Source organism: Ruditapes philippinarum, unplaced genomic scaffold (genome assembly GCF_026571515.1).
Source record: "Ruditapes philippinarum isolate M1 unplaced genomic scaffold, ASM2657151v2 ctg19382_1_1_1_1, whole genome shotgun sequence".
NCBI classification, from domain to species: domain Eukaryota; kingdom Metazoa; phylum Mollusca; class Bivalvia; order Venerida; family Veneridae; genus Ruditapes; species Ruditapes philippinarum.
Genome location: NW_026859723.1, coordinates 1 through 21094, shown reverse-complemented (window position 1 = coordinate 21094; position 21094 = coordinate 1). Strand labels below are relative to the sequence as shown.

At 32.0% G+C, this 21094-nt stretch overlaps 2 protein-coding genes across 2 annotated transcripts; both read right to left on the bottom strand.

The window, feature by feature from the left end:
- Positions 1-532: 532 nt before the first annotated feature.
- Positions 533-3944, bottom strand: LOC132757663 (uncharacterized). Its single transcript, XM_060749010.1, has 2 exons — positions 3372-3944; positions 533-610 (listed from the first exon to the last, which is right to left on the bottom strand). Exons 1-2 carry the CDS (start codon positions 3942-3944, stop codon positions 533-535), a joined length of 651 nt encoding a protein of 216 aa, XP_060604993.1.
- LOC132757662 (uncharacterized) lies at positions 3828-11941 on the bottom strand. The gene is made up of 6 exons (XM_060749009.1): positions 11840-11941; positions 11318-11489; positions 10147-10958; positions 6554-6746; positions 4287-4419; positions 3828-4015 (listed from the first exon to the last, which is right to left on the bottom strand). The coding sequence occupies exons 2-6, from the start codon at positions 11370-11372 to the stop codon at positions 3964-3966; spliced, it is 1245 nt and encodes a 414-aa protein (XP_060604992.1). The 5' UTR covers positions 11373-11489; positions 11840-11941; the 3' UTR covers positions 3828-3963.
- Positions 11942-21094: the final 9153 nt, after the last annotated feature.

Genomic DNA, 21094 nt, shown 5'->3' with positions numbered 1-21094 from the left:
CCAAGAAAATGGTACAGCTAATTGGTTATAAATGTATGTGACTTATAGGCATCCGTGGCCGAGTGGTAAAGGTCGTTAACTTCAAACCACTTGCCCCTTACCGCTGTGGGTTCGAATCCCGACCTTGGATTCTTTCGTGTGTGGCAGCTTTCCGGCTAGCTTACGGAACATCGGTGGTTCTACTCCGGTGCCGTTCGTGACACTGATAATGCACGGAAGAGCACCTGAGGTCTTCCTCTGGAACGTCGCTATATGACCTTTATGGGTCTTGAAGTGCTTTAAATCATAACAAAAATAAACATCTTAATCTTTAAATGTTACTGAATTTTCATGCTATTTTGAATCAAAACACTTTTCAACGGCTGATAAAGTGCTACCTGAAGTTTGTTTAAAATATTGTATCTGTTTATAGTATATATGTAACCAAGTGCTATTTTTAAGGTTTTTACTATTTTCCAAGAAAGGTAACTCTGTCGGCCTTATTTGATTTTAATCTTAACTTTGTGTGATTATGTCCCCTTGACCACATTGGCTATTTGCTCATCCATAACGTTTCCCTCATGTTGTATTGCCATGTACCCTGGGAAAGAAATAAAGGAACTGTTCTGTTCTGTAACAAAAATAAACAACACTTTTAATTGATTAAATAATAAATTAATAATTAAATGATTAATTAATAATTCATTTAATGTTTTAATTTATATTTTAATACAGGAAATTATTTATTTATCTATTACGTTAGTTTATATGCCAATCTTTGTCTAAATATAAACAAAGTCAAATATAGTGTTGTTAAAGAACACGGATTTATTGGATTTATTCAATCAAATAAATGTTTTCGTTCATCGAAATATTTCTAAAATGCCTTTATAAATCATTAACTCAAAACTTTCGATTGACAAAATTTCACTTACATCGTCATCATCACAGAAAGATAGGAAAAATATTTAATATAATAAGGCTTGTGATATAATCATTAAACCGTCTTATTTTTTCAAAGAAATACTTTTAAAGTTAAAATGCAACAAAACAATTTCATGAATTTTACTTTATTCCAGATAATCATGTGCTTCTTTTTTATAATTGTTACAACGGAGAGTATTTCTGTAGACATATGCACTTAATTATAAGATATGCTCTTTTCATTGCATTCAAAAGTAGTTCGGCTACTGAGTTAATCAAAGCACTGAAATTACCAAAGTATACATTGCTTGATAATATAATCCATTTTTGTCATCAAAGCCATGTTGATTTTAACCTACTGACCTCGAAAACAATATGGGTCATCTTCTGACCAAGGTCAATGTCCCTAACAAGTGACTCACATGCACCAAGGCTTTTTTCTTCAAAAGTTATTTATGAGACAAGGAAGATGCGATGTTCCATCTGTGTATTGCTAGGCAAGCTGATAGATGAGCAATAACGAAATCAGTTTTTGAAACACCCGCTAAATGGACTGCAGTATAGAATATTGAAACAGTCATATTGAGTTTCCAGTGATGCTATCTAATAAAATGCATGATCTGGCTTGAACTCTATACAAAGTCAATTAATTGAATCATCCTACAAGACTAAATCACCAAATTATAGTACATCAATGCATTTATACATATATTCCAGTGTGTTGTATTAATCTCTACAGATTTATTTTCAAATGCATTACTTAATCTTTTATTAATAACAAGAGCTGTCTGTAGGACAGCATGCTCGACTATTCTAAGTGCTTGATAGTAAAAGAGCCTTGATATTGTTAAATTTTCTAAGTTCACAAAAGGGCTAATTTTTTTTTTATAAATTCATGTTATAGGCCTTAGAGAGAGTCTAATTATACAGAATTGGCTTGACTATTCGGAAGGTAATGTCACAAGGGTTTTTTATTGAGTATAATAATACTAATTACCTATGAATACATAAATTTGACAGAAAAGGTACAAAGGCTTGTTATTAAGATGTTTTATCAAGTAAATCACTACTTTATTATTATGAATGCATAAAATTGTCCCAAAAAAGGCACAAACCCTTCAGTAGTTATTGAGATAACAGCTTACAAGCAAAACTTTACCATGAATTTCTAAGTTGAAAAAGGGGAGAAAAATCAGCCTAAATGCAAGACAGAATTATGGATCTTTGTCAGTGACCTACAATTATGACCCTAAATGCATATGTGAAGTTTTAAACAAATATCTTTAATAGTTATTGAGATATGTAAAACTTGCATGTAAACATTAACCAAGAGACTAAGTAGAAAAGGGGATATGAATCAGCCTTAATGCAAGATAGAGTTATGGAACTTGGTCAGTGACATACAATTATGACCCTCCAATTATGACCATAAGTGCATGTGTAAAGTTTCAAGTAAATATCTTTGAAGACCGTTAACCTTTAACCAAAATTTCTAAGTTTCAAAGGGGCAAATAATTCTGCAAATATTGCAGACAGAGTTATGCAATTTTGCAAACTGATGTACATTGTTACTATAAATAAGTATTTTAAATTTCAATTGATTATCTCAAGCAATAATTGAGATATTTGACTTTACAAAAAACTTTAACCAAAATTTCTAAGTTCCAAAGGGGCATAATTCTGTCAATATGGTAGGCAGATTTATCCAACTTGTCAATCTGATGTACATTAGTACTATAAATAAGTATTGGAAGTTTCAATTGAATATCTCGAGCAATAATTGAGATATTTGACTTTACAAAAAACTTTAACCAAAATTTCTAAGTTAAAAAGGGGCATTATTCTGTCAATATTGTAGGCAGAGTTATCCAACTTGTCAATCTGATGTACCTTGTTATTATAAATAAGTATTGTAAGTTTCAATTGAATATCTCGAGCAATAATTGAGATATTTGACTTTACAAAAAACTTTAACCAAAATTTCTAAGTTAAAAAGGGGCATTATTCTGTCAATATTGTAGGCAGAGTTATCCAACTTGTCAATCTGATGTACCTTGTTATTATAAATAAGTATTGTAAGTTTCAATTGAATATCTCAAGCAATAATTGAGATATTTGACTTTACAAAAACTTTAACCAAAATTTCTAAGTTAAAAAGGGGCATAATTCTGTCAATATTGTAGGCAGAGTTATCCAACTTGTCAATCTGATGAACCTTGTTACTATAAATAAGTATTGTAAGTTTCAATTGAATATCTCAAGTAATAATTGAGATATTTGACTTTACAAAAAACTTTAACCAACGCAGACGCCGACGCGGACGCGGACGCCGACGCCGGGGCGACTACAATAGCTCTCATATTCTTCGAATAGTCGAGCTAAAAATGAAATCTATAATCAAAACAATTCAAATGTACTGTAATATTTTCATTATTCAATTATTGTTACATATAGTCTTCATATACAACCTTTCCAAGAAATTCATTTACATGTGACAGCAAGTTAATAAGGGTTTTTCCATAATCAGGCTGTGTTATCAACTTCTTCCGACTGCACAACTGGGAATTGTACACAGATTTTGCTGAAAATGTGTGTGGCAGCATATCAACAGATAATATGTCCAAGTGGTGAATAAGTTTACCAAGAATCAAGACATCTTCTGAAGCATTATGAGCACAGTATGAAGCTCCCAATAGATCCTTTGCAAGGTCTTCCTGTTTGTAAGACTTCCTGTTTGGGTATGCTTTTCTAAATATAGACAGTGAATCCGCGCATCCAGCAACACACTTACACATTCTGTCCCTCAATCCTACATTGTCACATGCCGTCAACAAAACAGGAAAGTCAAATCTTCTGCCATTATGCGCAACTAATACAACATTCTGAAATTTTTCTAACCAATCACAATATGATTTCAAAGCTTCATATATGGAATAAGCTTCTACATTAGTTCCATTGTACTGCATCTTGTGATCCACCATTCTTAGGCCGGTCACTTCTTGTGCCTTGTCAGATATGGGCAATGTAGGTAGAACATACATATTGAAAGCTTTCCCACTTTTAGGTTCTGTGGCAGCAACCTGGGTAATATGTGGGATCTGGCCATCTTGTACTGAAATGAACAACACAATTATTTATAAATAAATAAACAATTTTGAGCTGTTTTATGTGCTCTTATAATAATCTGAGATCTTATTCTAATTCAGCTTGTTCCAAATAAGGATAAACCATTCCTGATATATTGCATATTTTTTTACAATTATATTTTAAGAGACAACTAATCACTCAACCTAGTATCGATTACGATAACCTAAAATAAAAGCAACTGTGTTACAGTTTTCACATGATATATATCAACAAATTTGCAATACAGGTCTACTTACTAAGGCCAGTTTGTCTCCAGGTCAAAAGCAATGTATGTAGGCTGTCCTGTTGGCAGCACTATAGGTTTGAAGTCACCACGAGGGACTAGATCTGGCAGCTTTTGGATGTCAGCATCATCTGAATGCCCGATCTCTGAAATACAAATAATTATATAGATTAGAATATAACCTATAAAAGGAAACAAAAGGTAATTTGCAAACTTTGATTAGTAATATTTATAAACTGGATAAAAAGGAAGAATTCAAAGAAACCACACATCAACACCGGATAAATGTTAACAAAATTTTAATAAAAGATCTACCGTTTCGAACCTATCTGGTTCTTCATCAGGATAAATTTTACAAAGTATAAATCTAGCTAAAGTATAAAAATTGTGTAAGATGGTAAGTCACGTGATATATAAAAATAGTAACAAAATTAATAAAGTTTTCTAAAAAAAGATAGAGTTTTGGAAAATTGCCAGGAAAATTATGGAGTTGTGCCAAGTTTCTTTAGGTTGAACTTTAAATTGTTTTTTGAAAAATACCATATATACTGTACACGTTGATGATTAGTTCATTTCACTATTATGCATTAAATGTTCATCCTCGCAGATAGTTGATGTTGAGGAGCTATTCGTTGGTGATGTGGTTCTGTCTGTTTGTAGATGTTCTTCTGTTTTTGGTGTAGGGCTTAGTGGTGATATTGGTCTGGGAATGTTAAATTTTAGGTCTTCTGTCTTTGGTTGTTTGTGAATTTTCTTCTTTTTTAAGTCCAGTTGTCCGGTTTTGCCTTGGATAATTCTGAAGGTGGGTTTCTTAAGGATGGTCATCTTTTTGGGAGGGTCTTTTGATGGAGTCATGGAATTAAGAATTTTCACTATATGGAATTTTTCCTCACGTAAAAAATGGATATTTTTTGAATGACGTTTTAGAGAGTCTCTCCTTGCTAATAATTTCTGGCACCAATCACATCTAAATTTAATTGTTGTTTGTTCATGTTTCTTCATGTGTCTTCTCAGGTTTTTTGCTGAATGAACGACTAGTTTGCATATGTTACATACGTGAAAGTTGTCTATAAAATTTAGTTGTTCTAATTCTTTCTGTGTATTGTCTTCTAATTTTTTAGCGTATAGTACTTCTTTTAAATTAAATTCAATCCGTCCGGTGTTTTGGTATTTAACTTCTTTATCCATAGTTCTTCGGTTCGTAATCGTTTGTTTAGGTTGCGCTCCGTGTTTTGTATTATTGAAATCGTGATGTCCGTGACGTCGTGTTCAGTGCCGAAATGGCGCACAATTGGTTTAAATGTGTTTTTCGCGCGAATATCTGCCATATGACCATAGAGTCTTTCTTTGATAGTGTTTCCCGTCTGACCCACGTACTGAATGTTACAATTTTTGCAAGTTATTAGGTATATAATGCTCGGAGTTTTACATGTAAATTGACCTTGAATTTTAAATACCTCGGACGTTGTTGTGCTTTTAATCTCTGTCGAGTTTTTCATGAATTTACAAGCAAAACAATTTTGTTTGCATGCGTAGCTTCCCTGTGTTAATTTCTTGCAGTTTAAATTTGACTTGACCAATAGATCTCTCGTGTTTTTCGTTCGACGATGAACTGCTAGAATTTTGGTATTTTTAATAAAGTTTGTGGATCTGTTCTCTTGTAGAATCTTTAGAAATGTATTAAAAATTTTTTGCGCTGGCGGAATAAATGGGTTGTAAGTGGTGATGAATGGAATGATTTGTTTATCCTGATTCCGTGGTTCTTTGCACGTAAATAGATTCTTTCGATTCATTCTTCTAGCTTTGCTTATTGCGTGTTTAATTAGTTTACAAGGGTATCCTCTCATTCGAAGGTTCTTAAATAAGTTTTCCGTGCATTTATCAAAATTGTCATCAGAACTGCAGATACGACGTATTAGTAATATTTATAGTTTCAAGCTCCTAATGATGTTCGAAGGAAAAGAAGAAGGAAAACACCAGTACCTGCAAGACTGACAGTATTTTGTCAAAATACATGTATATGAGTCGTGTCACGACAAAACCAACATAATGGGTTTGCGACCAGCATGGATCCAAACCAGCCCATGCTGTTCGCTATCAGTTTCTCTACTTGTAATAGAGTTGGAAAGCGAACAGAATGGATCCTGATCAGACTGCATGGATGCGCAGGCTGATCTGGATCCATGCTGGTCGCAAACCAATTATGTTGGTTTTGTCGTTACACGGCTCATATGTTTGTTCTGTAAGTAAAAAAAAAACAGCACAAATCACTTTACCTACCTGACTGATAGGACATGTCTTCAAGAGCTTCTTGAGCACCTTGTGTTATTGACCGCTCTTGTTTTAGTTGTAGTCGCCGCCGCTTAGTCGATGGCAGTGCCGATCTTTCCTGGACACGCTTCCTATGCTTCAGGCATTTATCTGCATATCTGAGGCTGTGGACACCAGGGGAAAGACCTGCCTCGGAGTGTACCTGACAGCAGTAATCAGATTATTTAGCACACTTTAAAATGACATATTCAGTCAAACATGGATATTGTAAGAAAAGAATTTTCTTGATCTATATATAAACCCAGGCAAAAATAATTCAGATAAAATGGGAACTATTCATAACTCTTTACTATTGTTGAGGAAAATTGCATTATGATTTTTGTAAAAGTAACACCATTATTCAATAAAGTTTGCTTTTCACACCAACACTTAATACATTCCATCAAGGTGCATAGTGGTATATAAGCAATATTTTTCTTCATTATCACTCAACATTTTCAACAGCAATTGCTTATATCTTTATATAAAAGTCATATTAGATAAGATTGCTCCATTTAAGGAAATTAGACTTAAAAATCAAACTGAACCTTGGATAGATTCAAATATTCTAGATCTGATACATAGGCGAGAGAAAGCATATGCAAGGTATAGAAAAAGTCGTAATAATTCTGACAAGATTTTGTTCAATAAACTTCGCAATGAAGTACAACAATCTATAAAATTGGCAAAATCTGAATACTTCAAAGGGCAAATATTAGATAATAAGAACGACAATAAGAAACTATGGCAGAATATCAAAAACCTTGGTTACAGTAACAATAAAAAAGAAAGTCCGAATATCGTTTTGTCGATTGATGGTGAAACTTATCACGATCCTTGTAGAGTTGCAAGTCATTTTAATAACTTCTTTACAAATATTGCATCTAATTTAGTACAGAAACTCCCGGCAGCAAAGAACTTTTATAGTGTGGCATCCGATACAATTAAGAATTATTATAGGAACATATCACAAAAAGAGTTTCACCTTCGTCATGTAAGTGAGGAGTTTGTATATAAAGAATTATGTAGGCTTAATATAAGCAAAAGCACTGGATTAGATGGTATCCCTGCAAAATTTCTAAAAGATGGTGCTGATGTGTTAAAAATCCCTATAACTTATATTGTGAATTCTTCAATAACAGAGGGGGTTGTCCCAGATGATATGAAAATTGCTAAAGTAAAACCTCTACACAAAAAGAATAGTAAGCTAGATGTCGGGAATTACAGACCAGTTAGTATTTTATGTATTGTATCCAAGATTCTAGAACGGGCCGTGTATGTACAATTTGAGTCATTTTTAAGAACTAATAATCTAATTTACGAACACCAGTCCGGGTTTCGGAAATCTCATTCAACTGACACATGTCTTATTTACCTACTTGACTATATCCGTACAAATAGCTCCAAAGGGTTACTCACTGGTATGGTTATGATGGACTTACAAAAAGCTTTTGATACCGTCAATCATGATATTTTGTGTGATAAATTAGATATATTAGGTGTCAAATCTATTTCTTGGTTTAAATCATACTTGTCAGGTAGGTATCAGAAAGTAAGTATTGGTAAAGTTTTTTCTGACTCATTTCCTATTACGTGTGGGGTCCCTCAGGGCAGTATTTTGGGTCCTCTTCTATTTCTCTGCTACGTTAATGACATGGTAACAAGTATCGATTCTGAATGCAAGTTAATTTTATATGCAGATGATAGCACAATATTATTTTCGCATAAGGATCCAAAAATTATAGCCCAAAAACTTGGAAAGGTATTGGAACGATGCTCAGATTGGTTAGTTGATAATAAATTATCTCTACACCTGGGCAAGACTGAATGTATGCTATTTGGTTCTAAATCGAAAATTAATAAATTACAAAATTTTTCCATTTCATGTAATGATCAAACAATAAAGTCTTCGTCTGAAGTTAAATATCTTGGTTTGAATATCGATTGTTACCTATCAGGAGATAAAATTGTCAAGAGCATTCTTTCAAAGGTGAATGGAAGATTACATTTTCTATACCGTTACAAAAATTGTTTATCGGAAGAAATAAAGAAACAGTTATGTCCTGCCCTTTTGCTGTGTCACTTTGATTATTCTTCATCTTCTTGGTACGAAGGACTGAGTAAGTCACTGAAGCACAAACTTCAAGTAGCTCAAAATAAGGTTGTGCGCTTTATAAAAGACTACACTCCTAGGACTTCAGTGACAAATAAGGTTCTGTCCGATCTTAAATTATTAAATGTCAATGATAGAGTTAGACAGTTAAGACTCAACCACATTCATAAAGTTTATTACAACAAAAGCCCTTCCTATTTAAAGGAATTGTTTAAGGTTTGTAGAATATCCAATTTAAGATCCAGTAATTTTAATTTTGTTTTACCTCAAAATGATTCTTATGTAAAAAATACATTTTTCTACAATGCCATTAAAGACTGGAATTCTTTACCAGACAACATTAGATCAATTGACAATATCCAAACATTTAAAACGAAAGTAAAACTTTTTTTAAGTAATGAAAATGATAAACAAGTGAATAATATGTATATTTATTATTAAATTGATGTGTAACTTATGATAAGGTTTTGAAACATGTTTATGTGTACTTGATATGTTTTAGTTTAAAAGAAACTTTTTTCATTTTGTTTGTGTACAATGTACTTGTCTTATTATATTGAAAAATGTGTTTTGATTATTGAAAATTGTCATTAAGTTTAACTTCTTTATAATTCATTTATCATTCTGTAAGTTAGTGTAATAATTTTACAGAAAATGGACCCCATTGGAAATAAGCTTTTAGCTTAATGGGCAATCCTAGGGTTACATAGAACATACTTATTGATTAATCGTATAATTATTTTTGTGCATTTATGTGTGTGTTTTTATTTATATTCAAGTTGATATCTGTGATAAAATTGTATGTGTATACATGTATGTCTATTCCCTGAATAAATCGATACGATCTTGTGGATTGTTTGTCTCATAAAACTGACTGGCATACAGGTCCTATCTGCACAAAGCATAACTGAAAATTTAATGACAATCTTTCAAAAGTTCTAGATAATAGAGTATTTACCTTATGATAGTCACCTGTCAACATCTTGTTCCTTGAATAATTGAAGTGCTGAACTGGAACAGCTGAACAAAAACAACAAACTTCAATAAACAATTAACATCAATCAACCGTCAAACAAACATTCCAACATTATTTTGGCAATACATCCAACAAAATACACTTCCATGAAAATTATTCTTTTTTTTTCAAAGGCTTCAACAATCTGAAAGAGACTGTTTTCTCTTTCTCAAATATAAATCAATGCTTATTACTTTATGACGAGTGATGGTTGAAGTTTGCCAAAATTATGCATGAAAAATTCACAAATATATGTAATACTGAAACATCTAATAACAAGGAAACAGGGTCTCCAGAACTACTATACCACAAATGAAAGGTTGTTATGACTTTCTTAATTGTTGTTCAAAACTATGTCTGTACTGGTCTAACATTTGTAAATAAAATAACAAGCAAACTAAACAGAACAAACTTAAACAGTAACAAGAGATGTACCTTTGAAATGTAGTGACGCGCTTCATTGATGAATGCTGCTGTGGCCTTCACTCTAAAATCCAAAGATTCTGAATTCCCATAATGAAGGGACTTTGGAGCCGTCATGGTGACCTCTCTGATTGCGTGCTCACACTGCTGACTTGAACCGAGGTCTGCGAGCTGGGGAGCCTTCATCACAACTGGTTCAAACAGTTTTTCTAGCTGAGATCTAAGGTGGTCGTCCTTCAGCGGTCCTTTATAGGGCAGGCTTCTGTGCGAGTATTTAACGCTGCGGTCACGCTTGTACCCACACCATGGAGGCTGGCACATTGTGTGGTCTGCGAATTGATGAGGTACTAAAGCTTTAAGATTTTCTTCTATTCCCTTTGGATCACCTTGATTCTTTGCTAGAATATACTTCACACATTTCTGAATGTGTAGGATCACTAACTTACTGAGCTTTGTGCTTTTGTCCGCCTGAAGAGCATATAGCTTCTTTCCAATGTTTTTCACTATATGATTCCTGTCAAATTTCTTTTTCAAGCTAATGTTTGATTTGGATTTCAGACGAGCTATCATGGTGTTATCTCCATCGCCTTCAATCACTTCCACAGGAGTTCCGTCCTTGTGTAGCTCACATACACCCCGCTCACCCGATACACTTTCCATAAGCCTGACACTTCCTGTGTGATCATGAACACAACGATGATTTCGTACTGCCTCTGAAGGTCTATTCCTTTTCCACCATTTGCAAACTCCGCATGTCCGATGACTAACGACTGCTTTCACTACTTTCTTTCCATACTGTGCCTTGCTCATGAAGAAGCTGTGAGCTGAAAAATTTACATATGAACAACTAATGACATCTGTGTATCATTTTGCTTTCTGTTGGAGAACTTAAACATCTATTTACAAAAAGCAACAAGAAATATTAGAACCCACCATGAAAAAAAAAATCTGGAAACAAAGTGATCCCTTGGAAGCATTAATCACAACAAAATTACATAAGAATTCACATTCCAAGATGGTAGTCTTCTCAAAGCAAACACTTAATCAAAACATTGATCACTTAATCAGTACATTTCGATTGCAAATTGCCTTAACGTTTAAAATTTTGTATGTGTTTAGACACTCTTCACTACTGCTGGTGTTGCGATTAAACTGGTAAGTTAGTTTATAACTTATTACTTACAAGTCAAGCTGTCAAAGCCACGATTGTGCCAGGCAGTATCTACCGCACAAGACATTCCTGTTCTAGAGTGACAAGGGAACTTCGATGCCAGACACACTCAACTTGATGGTGTTTTCTGTGCCCGAGACAGCATTGGATGTTTTTTTTATGTTTTATAACTTGATAACGTCTCCTGTAATATGCAGAAGAAATATCCACACTTTACAATTAACACCACTAAGTAATTTTTGAAAGACAAAAGCTTTCCTTATTTTATCAGAATGTGGGTCAGAATATTAACGCTTTACATGTTGGGAAAAAAATGTTGTCTGCTAAATGTTGTCTGCCAGGTATATGTATTTTTGGCCATTTTTCTTAACAATTGGTAGAAATAGTGTCTGAATGGCTTGGAACCTGTCCAGATGCTGATTTAATTGGCATCTGCTCTAATTCAAAGCAGTTTGCAAAGGCCTGTGTCTTTTTTAGTAAGGTTCACTTCATGATTTGACAGACAGTTTACAATATTAGCACTCTTTTTTGTACCTTTTAAAAGCAGAGGAGCGTCTCACATCATCAGTTTCATCATTATCCTCATCTATATCAGTCCAATCATCATCCACCTGGTTGTCAGGTTGTAACATCAATCTAGCGAGTAAAGAAAAATAATAAGCAAAATTATGTGAGAACTATATATAAGAATGGAATGAACAGTAAACTTGTAAATAAAATACTCTCAGCTGTAAAAATTTATAAATTATAGATCTGTTATGCTCCTGCTTATGATAATGGATATCTTTATAAATGCTATATGACTGTAAATAGACTTACTTTAGTTTAGGGGAGACATCTGGAAGTGGAGATACACCAAGATCTTCGATAAGGCCTTCCATCCTGTCAGCAGCTCTCTTGGACTCAGCCACTTCCCTGAAATATAAATGCTATCTTGACCGAGTGTAAACAAAAACATTATAATGTTATGTGTCAGGGTTCGAAATGCCCGGATTTTTCAAACCCTGTAAGCCTGTTGTGTTGACAATGTCATCTTTATAGTTAATTGATTATGATGGTTTTTATACAATTATCAAATTTAAATGTTTTGTTATGTTCAGTCTAACATCCATTCACAAAAGTATTTTTAAAATGTACAGCCAGACTGTTCATCTAACCATCATTCATGGGAAAATCCAGTTCAATACAAAGAAAACAAGCATTTATATAGCTTGGCATTCCCAGAGCAAATCATCATTCAATATCCACATTTTCATTGACCATGTAAATGAACAATTTAGAAATTGTTGATGCAAGCAATTATCTGAATCTTACTTCATTTCTTGATGGAAGGCATCCTTGGCTGCCTTGCGAGTTGACATGTCGGCCACATGTTCAACAATGTTTCCAGCCCGTCTCTCCATGGTCTTTAGGTTTTTGTTACTAATCGGCTTCAGGTTCAATGATGCCAGGAAGTTATTTACACGAACGAGCCCACCTAAACTGTCGATCATTGCTAAAAATACCAAACAATAGAAGCAATGAAGCAAAATGTTTGATTGAAACCATTTACATCTAAATCTTATCATTAAAATTGGCATATATTATATGTATTGATGTAACATCCACGAATGGTCACATGAATGGTCACAGCAGTACGCTCGACCTATTATTGTTATTTGGTATTTTGAAAGGATAATGCCACAGTTTTTATGTATGTATTGCAGCATAAGTGCTAGTACATGTGCAATATGAATACAGCTTACTTACAGTACAAGAGCTGTCTGTAGGACAGCATGCTCGACTATTCTAAGTGCTTGATAGTAAAAGAGCCTTGATATTGTTAAATTTTTTAAGTTAACAAAAGGGCTAATTTTTTTTTATAAATTCATGTTATAGGCCTTAGAGAGAGTCTAATTATACAGAATTGGCTTAACTATTCGGAAGGTAATGTCACAAGGTTTTTTATTGAGTATAATAATACTAATTACCTATGAATACATAAATTTGACAGAAAAGGTACAAAGGCTTGTTATTAAGCGCTCATTCTCAATAAGACACAGCATTTGATGTTCCACTGGGTAGCTCTTATACGAAGGTTTTTCTTGAGGTCAAAATGTCGTTAGAAAGGTGGCTGCCACTTTGGGCCCAATAGGGAAATTTTCAATTTTAAAATTTCTATCTTTTTATTTTTTTTTTTTAAAAAGTACCCTTAAAAGCCCTAAAATGTAACATACGTTACTGTCGCCACCTAGAATTTTCAACTTTGAAATTGTGTCTCAGAAAAATAAGTTCCAGAATAAACGAAAACATGTGCAATTGGTCATTGCTGTGTGTATATGAACTTTGATTATTGGTAAAAATTACATTTGACTGTTAAAATCTCATTGATATAATGGATGATCAAATGTCGCCAAATGCATATAAATAAATAGTGACAAACCTAAAACAATAATAAGTGGAACCGAAATTACGTAATTGAATCGATGCATGCTTAATAATACAGCATATATACAATTATAAGTAAAAATAAGCTTGGAGCCTCTCAAAAAACATTATAATTTTGGAAATTTTCATTTTTTATTCAAATCTTTTCAACAGCATTTTAAAAAGAAACATACGTTACCATTATTTAAGAGCCAATCCATTCAAAGAAGAATCCAAACAAGAAAGAAAATTAACATGTGTGTAACTCTGATTTTATTAACCACAAAAATTTTGGCGGGTTTAAAAGGGCTTTCGTCATATTTTTAAACCTTTCTTTTTAATGTAAAAAAGAAACAAACGCTTAAAGAAAAAAAAAAATAAAAAAAGTTTTAACCCCTTTTTAAAAAAAAAATTTTAAAAATTTAAACCAAAAAGGGGAAATTGAAATAAAAAAAGCAGTAAAAAAACAAATTTTTTTTTTTAATTTTTAATTTTTTTTTTTTTAAATTTTTTTTAATTTTTTTAATTTTTTTTTTTACTTTTTTTAATTTTTTTTTTTTTTAATTTTTTTTTTTTTAAATTTTTTTTAAAAAAAAAATTTTTTTTTTTTTAATTTTTTAAAAAAATTTATTTTTTTTTTTTTTTTTAAATTTAAATTTTTATTTAAAAAATAAAATTTTTTTTTTTTTTTTAATTTTTTTTTTTTAAAAATTTTTTTTTTTAATTTTTTGTTTATAAATTTTAAAAAAATTAATTTTTTAAATTTTTTTAATTTTTTTTTTTTTTTTTTTATTTAAATTTTTATTTTTTTAAATTTTTTTTAAATTTTTTTTTTTTTAAAATTTTTTTTTTTTTATTTTTTTTTTCCAAAATTTTTTTTTAAATTCAAATTTTTTTTTTTTAAAATTAAATTTTTAAATTTTTTTTTTTAAAATTTTTTTTGTTTTTTTTTTTTTTTTTAATTTTTTTTTTTTAATTTTTGAAATTTTTTAAAAATTAAAATTTTTTTTAAAAAAGGAAAAGGGAAAAAAATGGGGTTAAAATTAATTTTTTTGCTTTGAATTTTTCCCAAAAAAGAAATGAAAAAAATTTTTTTACAAAAATTTTAATTTTTCCAGCAAAAAAAAATAAAAACCCCTTTTTTTGGGAAAAATTAATTACCCTTTTATTTTAAATAAAAAAATGTTTTTAAAAATTTAATTTAATTTCCAAAAAAATCTTTAAAAAATTAATTTTCAAAAAATTTTTAAAAAAAAATTTGTTTTTCCCAACCTTTTTTACCTTTGGCATTTGAATAAAATGAAACATACGTGACATCCTATATTGGGGATAAAATATAGAACTGCCTAGCAAATAAATTTTTCAAATATTAAGAAAGTGAAAAGTTGAATGTTTTGAAAACAAAATTGCTAATACAACATTTGTGTATGCATTCGACCTCTTCATATATTATATATGATATATATCCTTTGAATGAAGACATAAAATAATCATTTCCAAAATTGACTATTTTTGCTTTCTACGAATATTTAACTTTGAAGAAATTAACTGAAAATTAGCAAGGTACCCAACTTCTTTGAATTTTCCTGGGTTAGAAAGTCCTTCTAGATAGAGAATTTACAGATTTTGATATATTTTAAAGACATTTGTTGTTAATATGCAGCCAATATGTTACATTATTTAGATCTGAAATCTACGTTACCGAAGAAATACAGTGTCATTACCAAAATAAATGCCATCCTGTTATATCATAGTTTCTTGTTCAAAATATTTCTGGCAAACTTGCAAAATACCCTAAACTTTTACTTCAGCGATAGAAATTGACACAATGACAACATCAAATTTTTTATATTTTTCAACCTCAAATGCTTTATTTTATTGAGAATGGGCCTAAGATGTTTTATCAAGTAAATCACTACAGAATTATGCCCCTTTGGAACTTAGAAATTTTGGTTAAAGTTTTTTTGTAAAGTCAAATATCTCAATTATTGCTTGAGATAATCAATTGAAATTTAAAATACTTATTTATAGTAACAATGTACATCAGTTTGCAAAATTGCATAACTCTGTCTGCAATATTTGCAGAATTATTTGCCCCTTTGAAACTTAGAAATTTTGGTTCAAGGTTAACGGTCTTCAAAGATATTTACTTTAACCAAAATTTCTAAGTTCCAAAGGGGCATAATTCTGTCAATATGGTAGGCAGAGTTATCCAACTTGTCAATCTGATGTACATTGTTACTATAAATAAGTATTGTAAGTTTCAATTGAATATCTCAAGCAATAATTGAGATATTTTTGACTTTACAAAAAACTTTAACCAAAAATTTCTAAGTTAAAAAGGGGCATAATTCTGTCAATATTGTAGGCAGAGTTATCCAACTTGTCAATCTGATGTTACCTTGTTACTATAAATAAGTATTGTAAGTTTCAATTGAATATCTCAAGAAATAATTGAGATATTTGACTTTACAAAAAAACTTTAACCAACGCAGACGCCGACGCGGACGCCGACGCGGACGCCGACGCCGGGGCGACTACAATAGCTCTCATATTCTTCGAATAGTCGAGCTAAAAATGTGTTACAGGTTTATTCACACATAAATTTGTAAATGATCACTGATAGTGATATATGTCGTCATAAACAGCTGGACATTTAATAAGTTCTTGTAGTTCATGACAAATAAAGCTGGGGGGAGTGTAACAGTACAGAGAAATCACGTACAGATGGGATTTAGACATGATGTATGATGTAACGGTGCAGTTTACTGCTAAAATTGATTGATTACAGAAAAAAAACTGTCAATGTAATTAATCACTGGTATCATATACAATAAAACAATAGCTGTATACGTGGTTTTTTATTTATTTATTAAAAAAAGACTTAACTTAATCGTCTAAAATACATACCGGTTCCCAGCTTCGTGTTGACAACAAAACTTGGAATTCCCTTCGACTTTTCCCGACGATGTGTCTTCTTCTTCTTCTTCCAATATAGTACAGACACCTTCCGGCGTATACTCGTACTTCCCGTAAGGAACAATGTTAATTTCTTCCAGTCTTCGACTTAACCCACTCGACCGACGACCGAGTCGAGTAAATTTGCGGGTGGTCGAGTGAAAATTCCAAGCTGGTAGCCCGTCTGGTCGAGGGCTTTTTTCATATCCAAATTAAGAAAATGTTAGAAATATGCAGAGCTCCAGATAGCAATGTTTTGGCTTTATGAAAATACAAAATATTTCTGCTGAATTGGATGGAAAACTAAAAGTACTATTGTCAACACTGCTGCAAGTTGAAAACGAAAGTAGCAGGAGGTGACATCGAGTAAAAAGGGAAGGTAACTCTTGGGAGTTTCTGAAATGAAATTATTGATAAAGTTAAATTTGGTGTAATCATCGTAGGACTTAACCTAATATTGAATTTGTTTAGACATATATTATAATGTTTTTGCTACAAAATAAAGAAAAATGTTGTACTTGCCACTTTAGTTAATATTGGAAAACATATTTCTCCCTTGCCATCTGCAGTTTTGTACTCAATATTTTCGTACCAAGTTTACAGATAAGGACAATTTCCTCAAAGACTATTTCTTTGTGTGTAAAAGTTTTAATTCTATTATATTTAGTTTTCATTAATTCTAATTTCAATTATATATTATATAATCAAAACCAAAGAACAGCACTAAAATGTAGTCTGTAGAAATAGAGTATGAATAAAGCCTCATGCTGACCATGTAGCTGATTGTAAAAGAATGTGACACATTCAAACAACAACATGTCAGCAACAAAAAAATGAGTCTTGTCATTAATTTGCTGTGTAACCTAAACAAACCCTAGTCTAGGGAAGCCTGCCTTAACAGAGCAAGTTTTGTATTATTTCACATTGAATCAATATTTTATTATATAATATAAGTCAGTCTGATTTATGTAAAGAAAGGAACTTTTTAGAAGGCAGTGAAATTTGATAACAAAACAATGCAAATTCTTTTTATAAATTTTATCCCAGAATTTTCATTTTACTCTAGATTTTGATGGGTAAACCACCTTGGCCCTAAGGCACTAAGCCAAAAAGGAACACACCAAAAAAAAAAAGTAATACGAAAAGGAATATAAATATGTTGTCAATGCATGTATCAGCCGACATGGTTACAGTAAACGAGGAGAAGAGTATTTTCAGTTTTTAAACATTTTTTTTCCAGTGTCTGTGGACAATGCCACAGAAATATCAAAATATCTCCTTTTCATATATAGTTTAAACTCTTCTTATTTAAATAATGAAAGGAAGAAAAGTTGATAAGTTGATATTTTAATAATGTTAAATGGTATATAAAACATATAGAAAGTGTTATTTCTGTACAAAATGCATGCAAAAAATACCATTTTGGTTCGGGCTAGTTAAAATGTGTTCGGGCTAGCAGTGTTCCCACTTCTATTTTTCATTGGGAGTATTTTTACCCCTTACCTTTGAAAACTGGGGGTAAAATAAAAATTCAGGGGGTACTTAAATTTGTACAATATTTATATGAAATTGAAGGATAATTCCAAAATCATACATCAGACAATTATGCTGTTTTCTTCAAGATTCACTTCATCACTGCCCCCCCCCCCTTAGGTAAAATTAATTGTGACCAACACATACTGGCATATATCTCAATCTCAATTAATATAAACATTATTGAAGTTATCTAAGTTCATAAACAGCATATAAATTGTGACTACACACCTTTGAACAAAACAAAGCTTCCCTTTTGTTGATGTTTTTAATTAACAAAATCGGCATCGCGAAAATATGTGACAAATGAAAATTCGTCCGTTTTCTGCAGAAACATTTACAATTCCAGTTGTTGCTGATTACAATTATATTAGAATTAATATTTTTTTAATATTTTAAGACTGTTTTTCATTGGCTATTCTTACAGGCATCGTAAAACAAAAATTTCAAATTTGTAATTTACGGCAATAATTCCCAGTTGGGGGTCTGTAAACTTCATTGTGAATTCGGAGATTTTCTCACATTTCATCAATTTCAATGCACTTGAAGTGAATTTTGTTTGAAAAATTGCTCAAAAGAATAATTTTTGAATTATACATGATTAAGATTCCGACTTTCTGTGCGTATTTTTACCCTCTTGCCTAAATTTCTGTACGTGAATTTTGTTATTTGTGCGTAAAATACGCACATATGTGCGTAAATGGGAACACTGGCTAGTGAAATTTGTAAGCTGCTAGCCCAACTGGGCTAGTGCTGATAAAATGTTAAGGAGAAGACTGTTCTTCACAGTCATTATTTGTACATTTCACATAAAGATATCCCCCAAGACCCCTCTGTAACTCGCCCACAATGTTAAAAAGCGTCAGTGGAACTGGTCCAAGACTACAGAATTTACAACTCTTTAAACCAGAAAGAAGAACATCAAACTCCACGATTCTACGACCTGTCTTCCAGCCCATCCTTGACACATTTTTAGGCAATTTCGGCTGGCATTCACAGTCTTGTCCATTACACAAATGTGCTCCAACATAATTGTGATCTTCTATAACATTCGACTGTTTCTTAATTCGCCGAGAATTCACAATTTTCTTGTAACGGCCTGTTTTATCGCGGACTTTCATTTTGACATTTACGGTGAAGGACGTTTCATATAATCTCTAAACAAACTGGTGGATTTCAAACATCCGATAATTTCAACGAATCGTTGGGAATTTGGGTATAATATTGTTAATTTACCAAACAAATAGCAGTTATTTAATTTTTGTTTACAATACTTTTACGAAAACGCAATTTGTAACGTTTATATTTTTTAGAGAATAACTAAGCCGAGTAATCCCGAAGTACCTCCGTAACTGTTACGAGGAAGGGCGGAGTTAGGCGAAATTTCACGATCTAATAATGGGTCTAAGACCTTAACTTGAGCTTAAACATTTTTTTTCTATTTTTTGGATACTGTGACCTACTTCTGATTTTCAACCAAGGTAATCCATGTTCAAACAGTTTTCCGGTATACGCTGGTAAATTTTGATACGGAGCTCCATACTCATTTTGTAAAGAATTTTAGGGCAATTTTATTGCATAAATGTAAATCAGGAATTTTATTTGATTTAATATCTATCTGAGTTGGTTCGCCCCATTTATATAATTCTGACGACTTTACTATATTTACAATGTATTTATTCATGTTATACTGTGCGTTTAGGATAATTATTTAGTGACGCGGTGGTCATGTCCACTTTAACGGTGTATAACAGTTATCATATTGTGTTTAATATCTTAAGTGAAGCAGGCTTGCCATATAAATTAGAATATCGACAAATTTACCAACTGTCGGCGTAACGCAGTAGGTAAAGTTGTGTGGTAAAGTTTTAGTTACAGATCAATGCAAGACAGCCAGGTTTGGTCCCAATTTTTTTTTGTATAATTATCAATCGATTAAGAATTTCTTTTTTTTCTTGTAAAGATTATTAGCGGTGTGTTATTTTCTATTAATTTCTCATTTCACTTTTGTTTTTAAATGTTGCTATATCTAGCAAGTTGGTGCAACCTGATACGGAATGCTCACATGTACATAAATTGTTTCAACTATAGTTAAAATAGATAAATACAGAATCCCTACACGGCAAAATTGAAAATGTTGCAGGCTCAGTTTGATTGAGCCTGTTCATGGACGGTACTGGAAAGTGCAAGTTACCATCCACGCTCCCTAGCACCGGCTTAAGCAGAAGTCAACATTTAAACATGAAATAGTAAAAATTTGAATTAAGTAACATCCGCAGATGTGTTCATACGGCGGTTATCATGGAACCTTCAATGTGACACTGCCGTGCCATTCCATGAAAAGCGGCGTATGGTCCCCAAGTCATAAAAAGCGTGTGCCCTAAACGAGAAAACAATGGGCGGAACTAAATAAAATGGAATTTTGAAAGGGGATCAGAGGTTATGAAGCCTGCGTATCACAGATAAGACGTCAAAAGTCAAATTTAAAAAGCAGGCAACATATCCTAAGGGTGATTCAACATTAATCAAGTAGGAATATTGGAACCACCCAACTAGAAAATGCCGAAAAGTTGAAACTAAAAATACCACAAGCACGAAAAACTTATGCACTGCAAAGGTACTACTAATATATATTACACACTACACAGAATAAAAATTATTATTTTCGGTATATATAAATTATTCGAAATTATAACAAAACTGCCTTTATATTCCAATTAATTTGCATCTCATGTAAAAAATAAAAATAGGGAAAGAAAAAGAAAAAAAAAGGTTTTGACAGCTTGTGCTCGTACTCGTTGATACAATTTAATTTGTATGGCATCCTAGTGACTTAACCAACTTTGCCATCGAGACTTTTCAAATTCTATTTCTGAGTTTGAATCATATTAC

Bases quoted from the DNA above. Each gene is read 5' to 3' on its own strand.
- LOC132757663 (XM_060749010.1), bottom strand. From the start codon at position 3,944: ATGTATGTTCTACCTACATTGCCCATATCTGACAAGGCACAAGAAGTG. The intron at 611-3,371 runs GTTGTATATGAA...TTTTTGTTACAG, and splicing joins TAAATGAATTTCTTGGAAAG to AACAGAACAGTTCCTTTATT.
- LOC132757662 (XM_060749009.1), bottom strand. From the start codon at position 11,372: ATGTCTTGTGCGGTAGATACTGCCTGGCACAATCGTGGCTTTGACAGC. The intron at 6,747-10,146 runs GTACATCTCTTG...TACTGCTGTCAG, and splicing joins CGCGTCACTACATTTCAAAG to GTACACTCCGAGGCAGGTCT. The intron at 4,420-6,553 runs GTAGGTAAAGTG...TTTGTATTTCAG, and splicing joins AGACATGTCCTATCAGTCAG to AGATCGGGCATTCAGATGAT.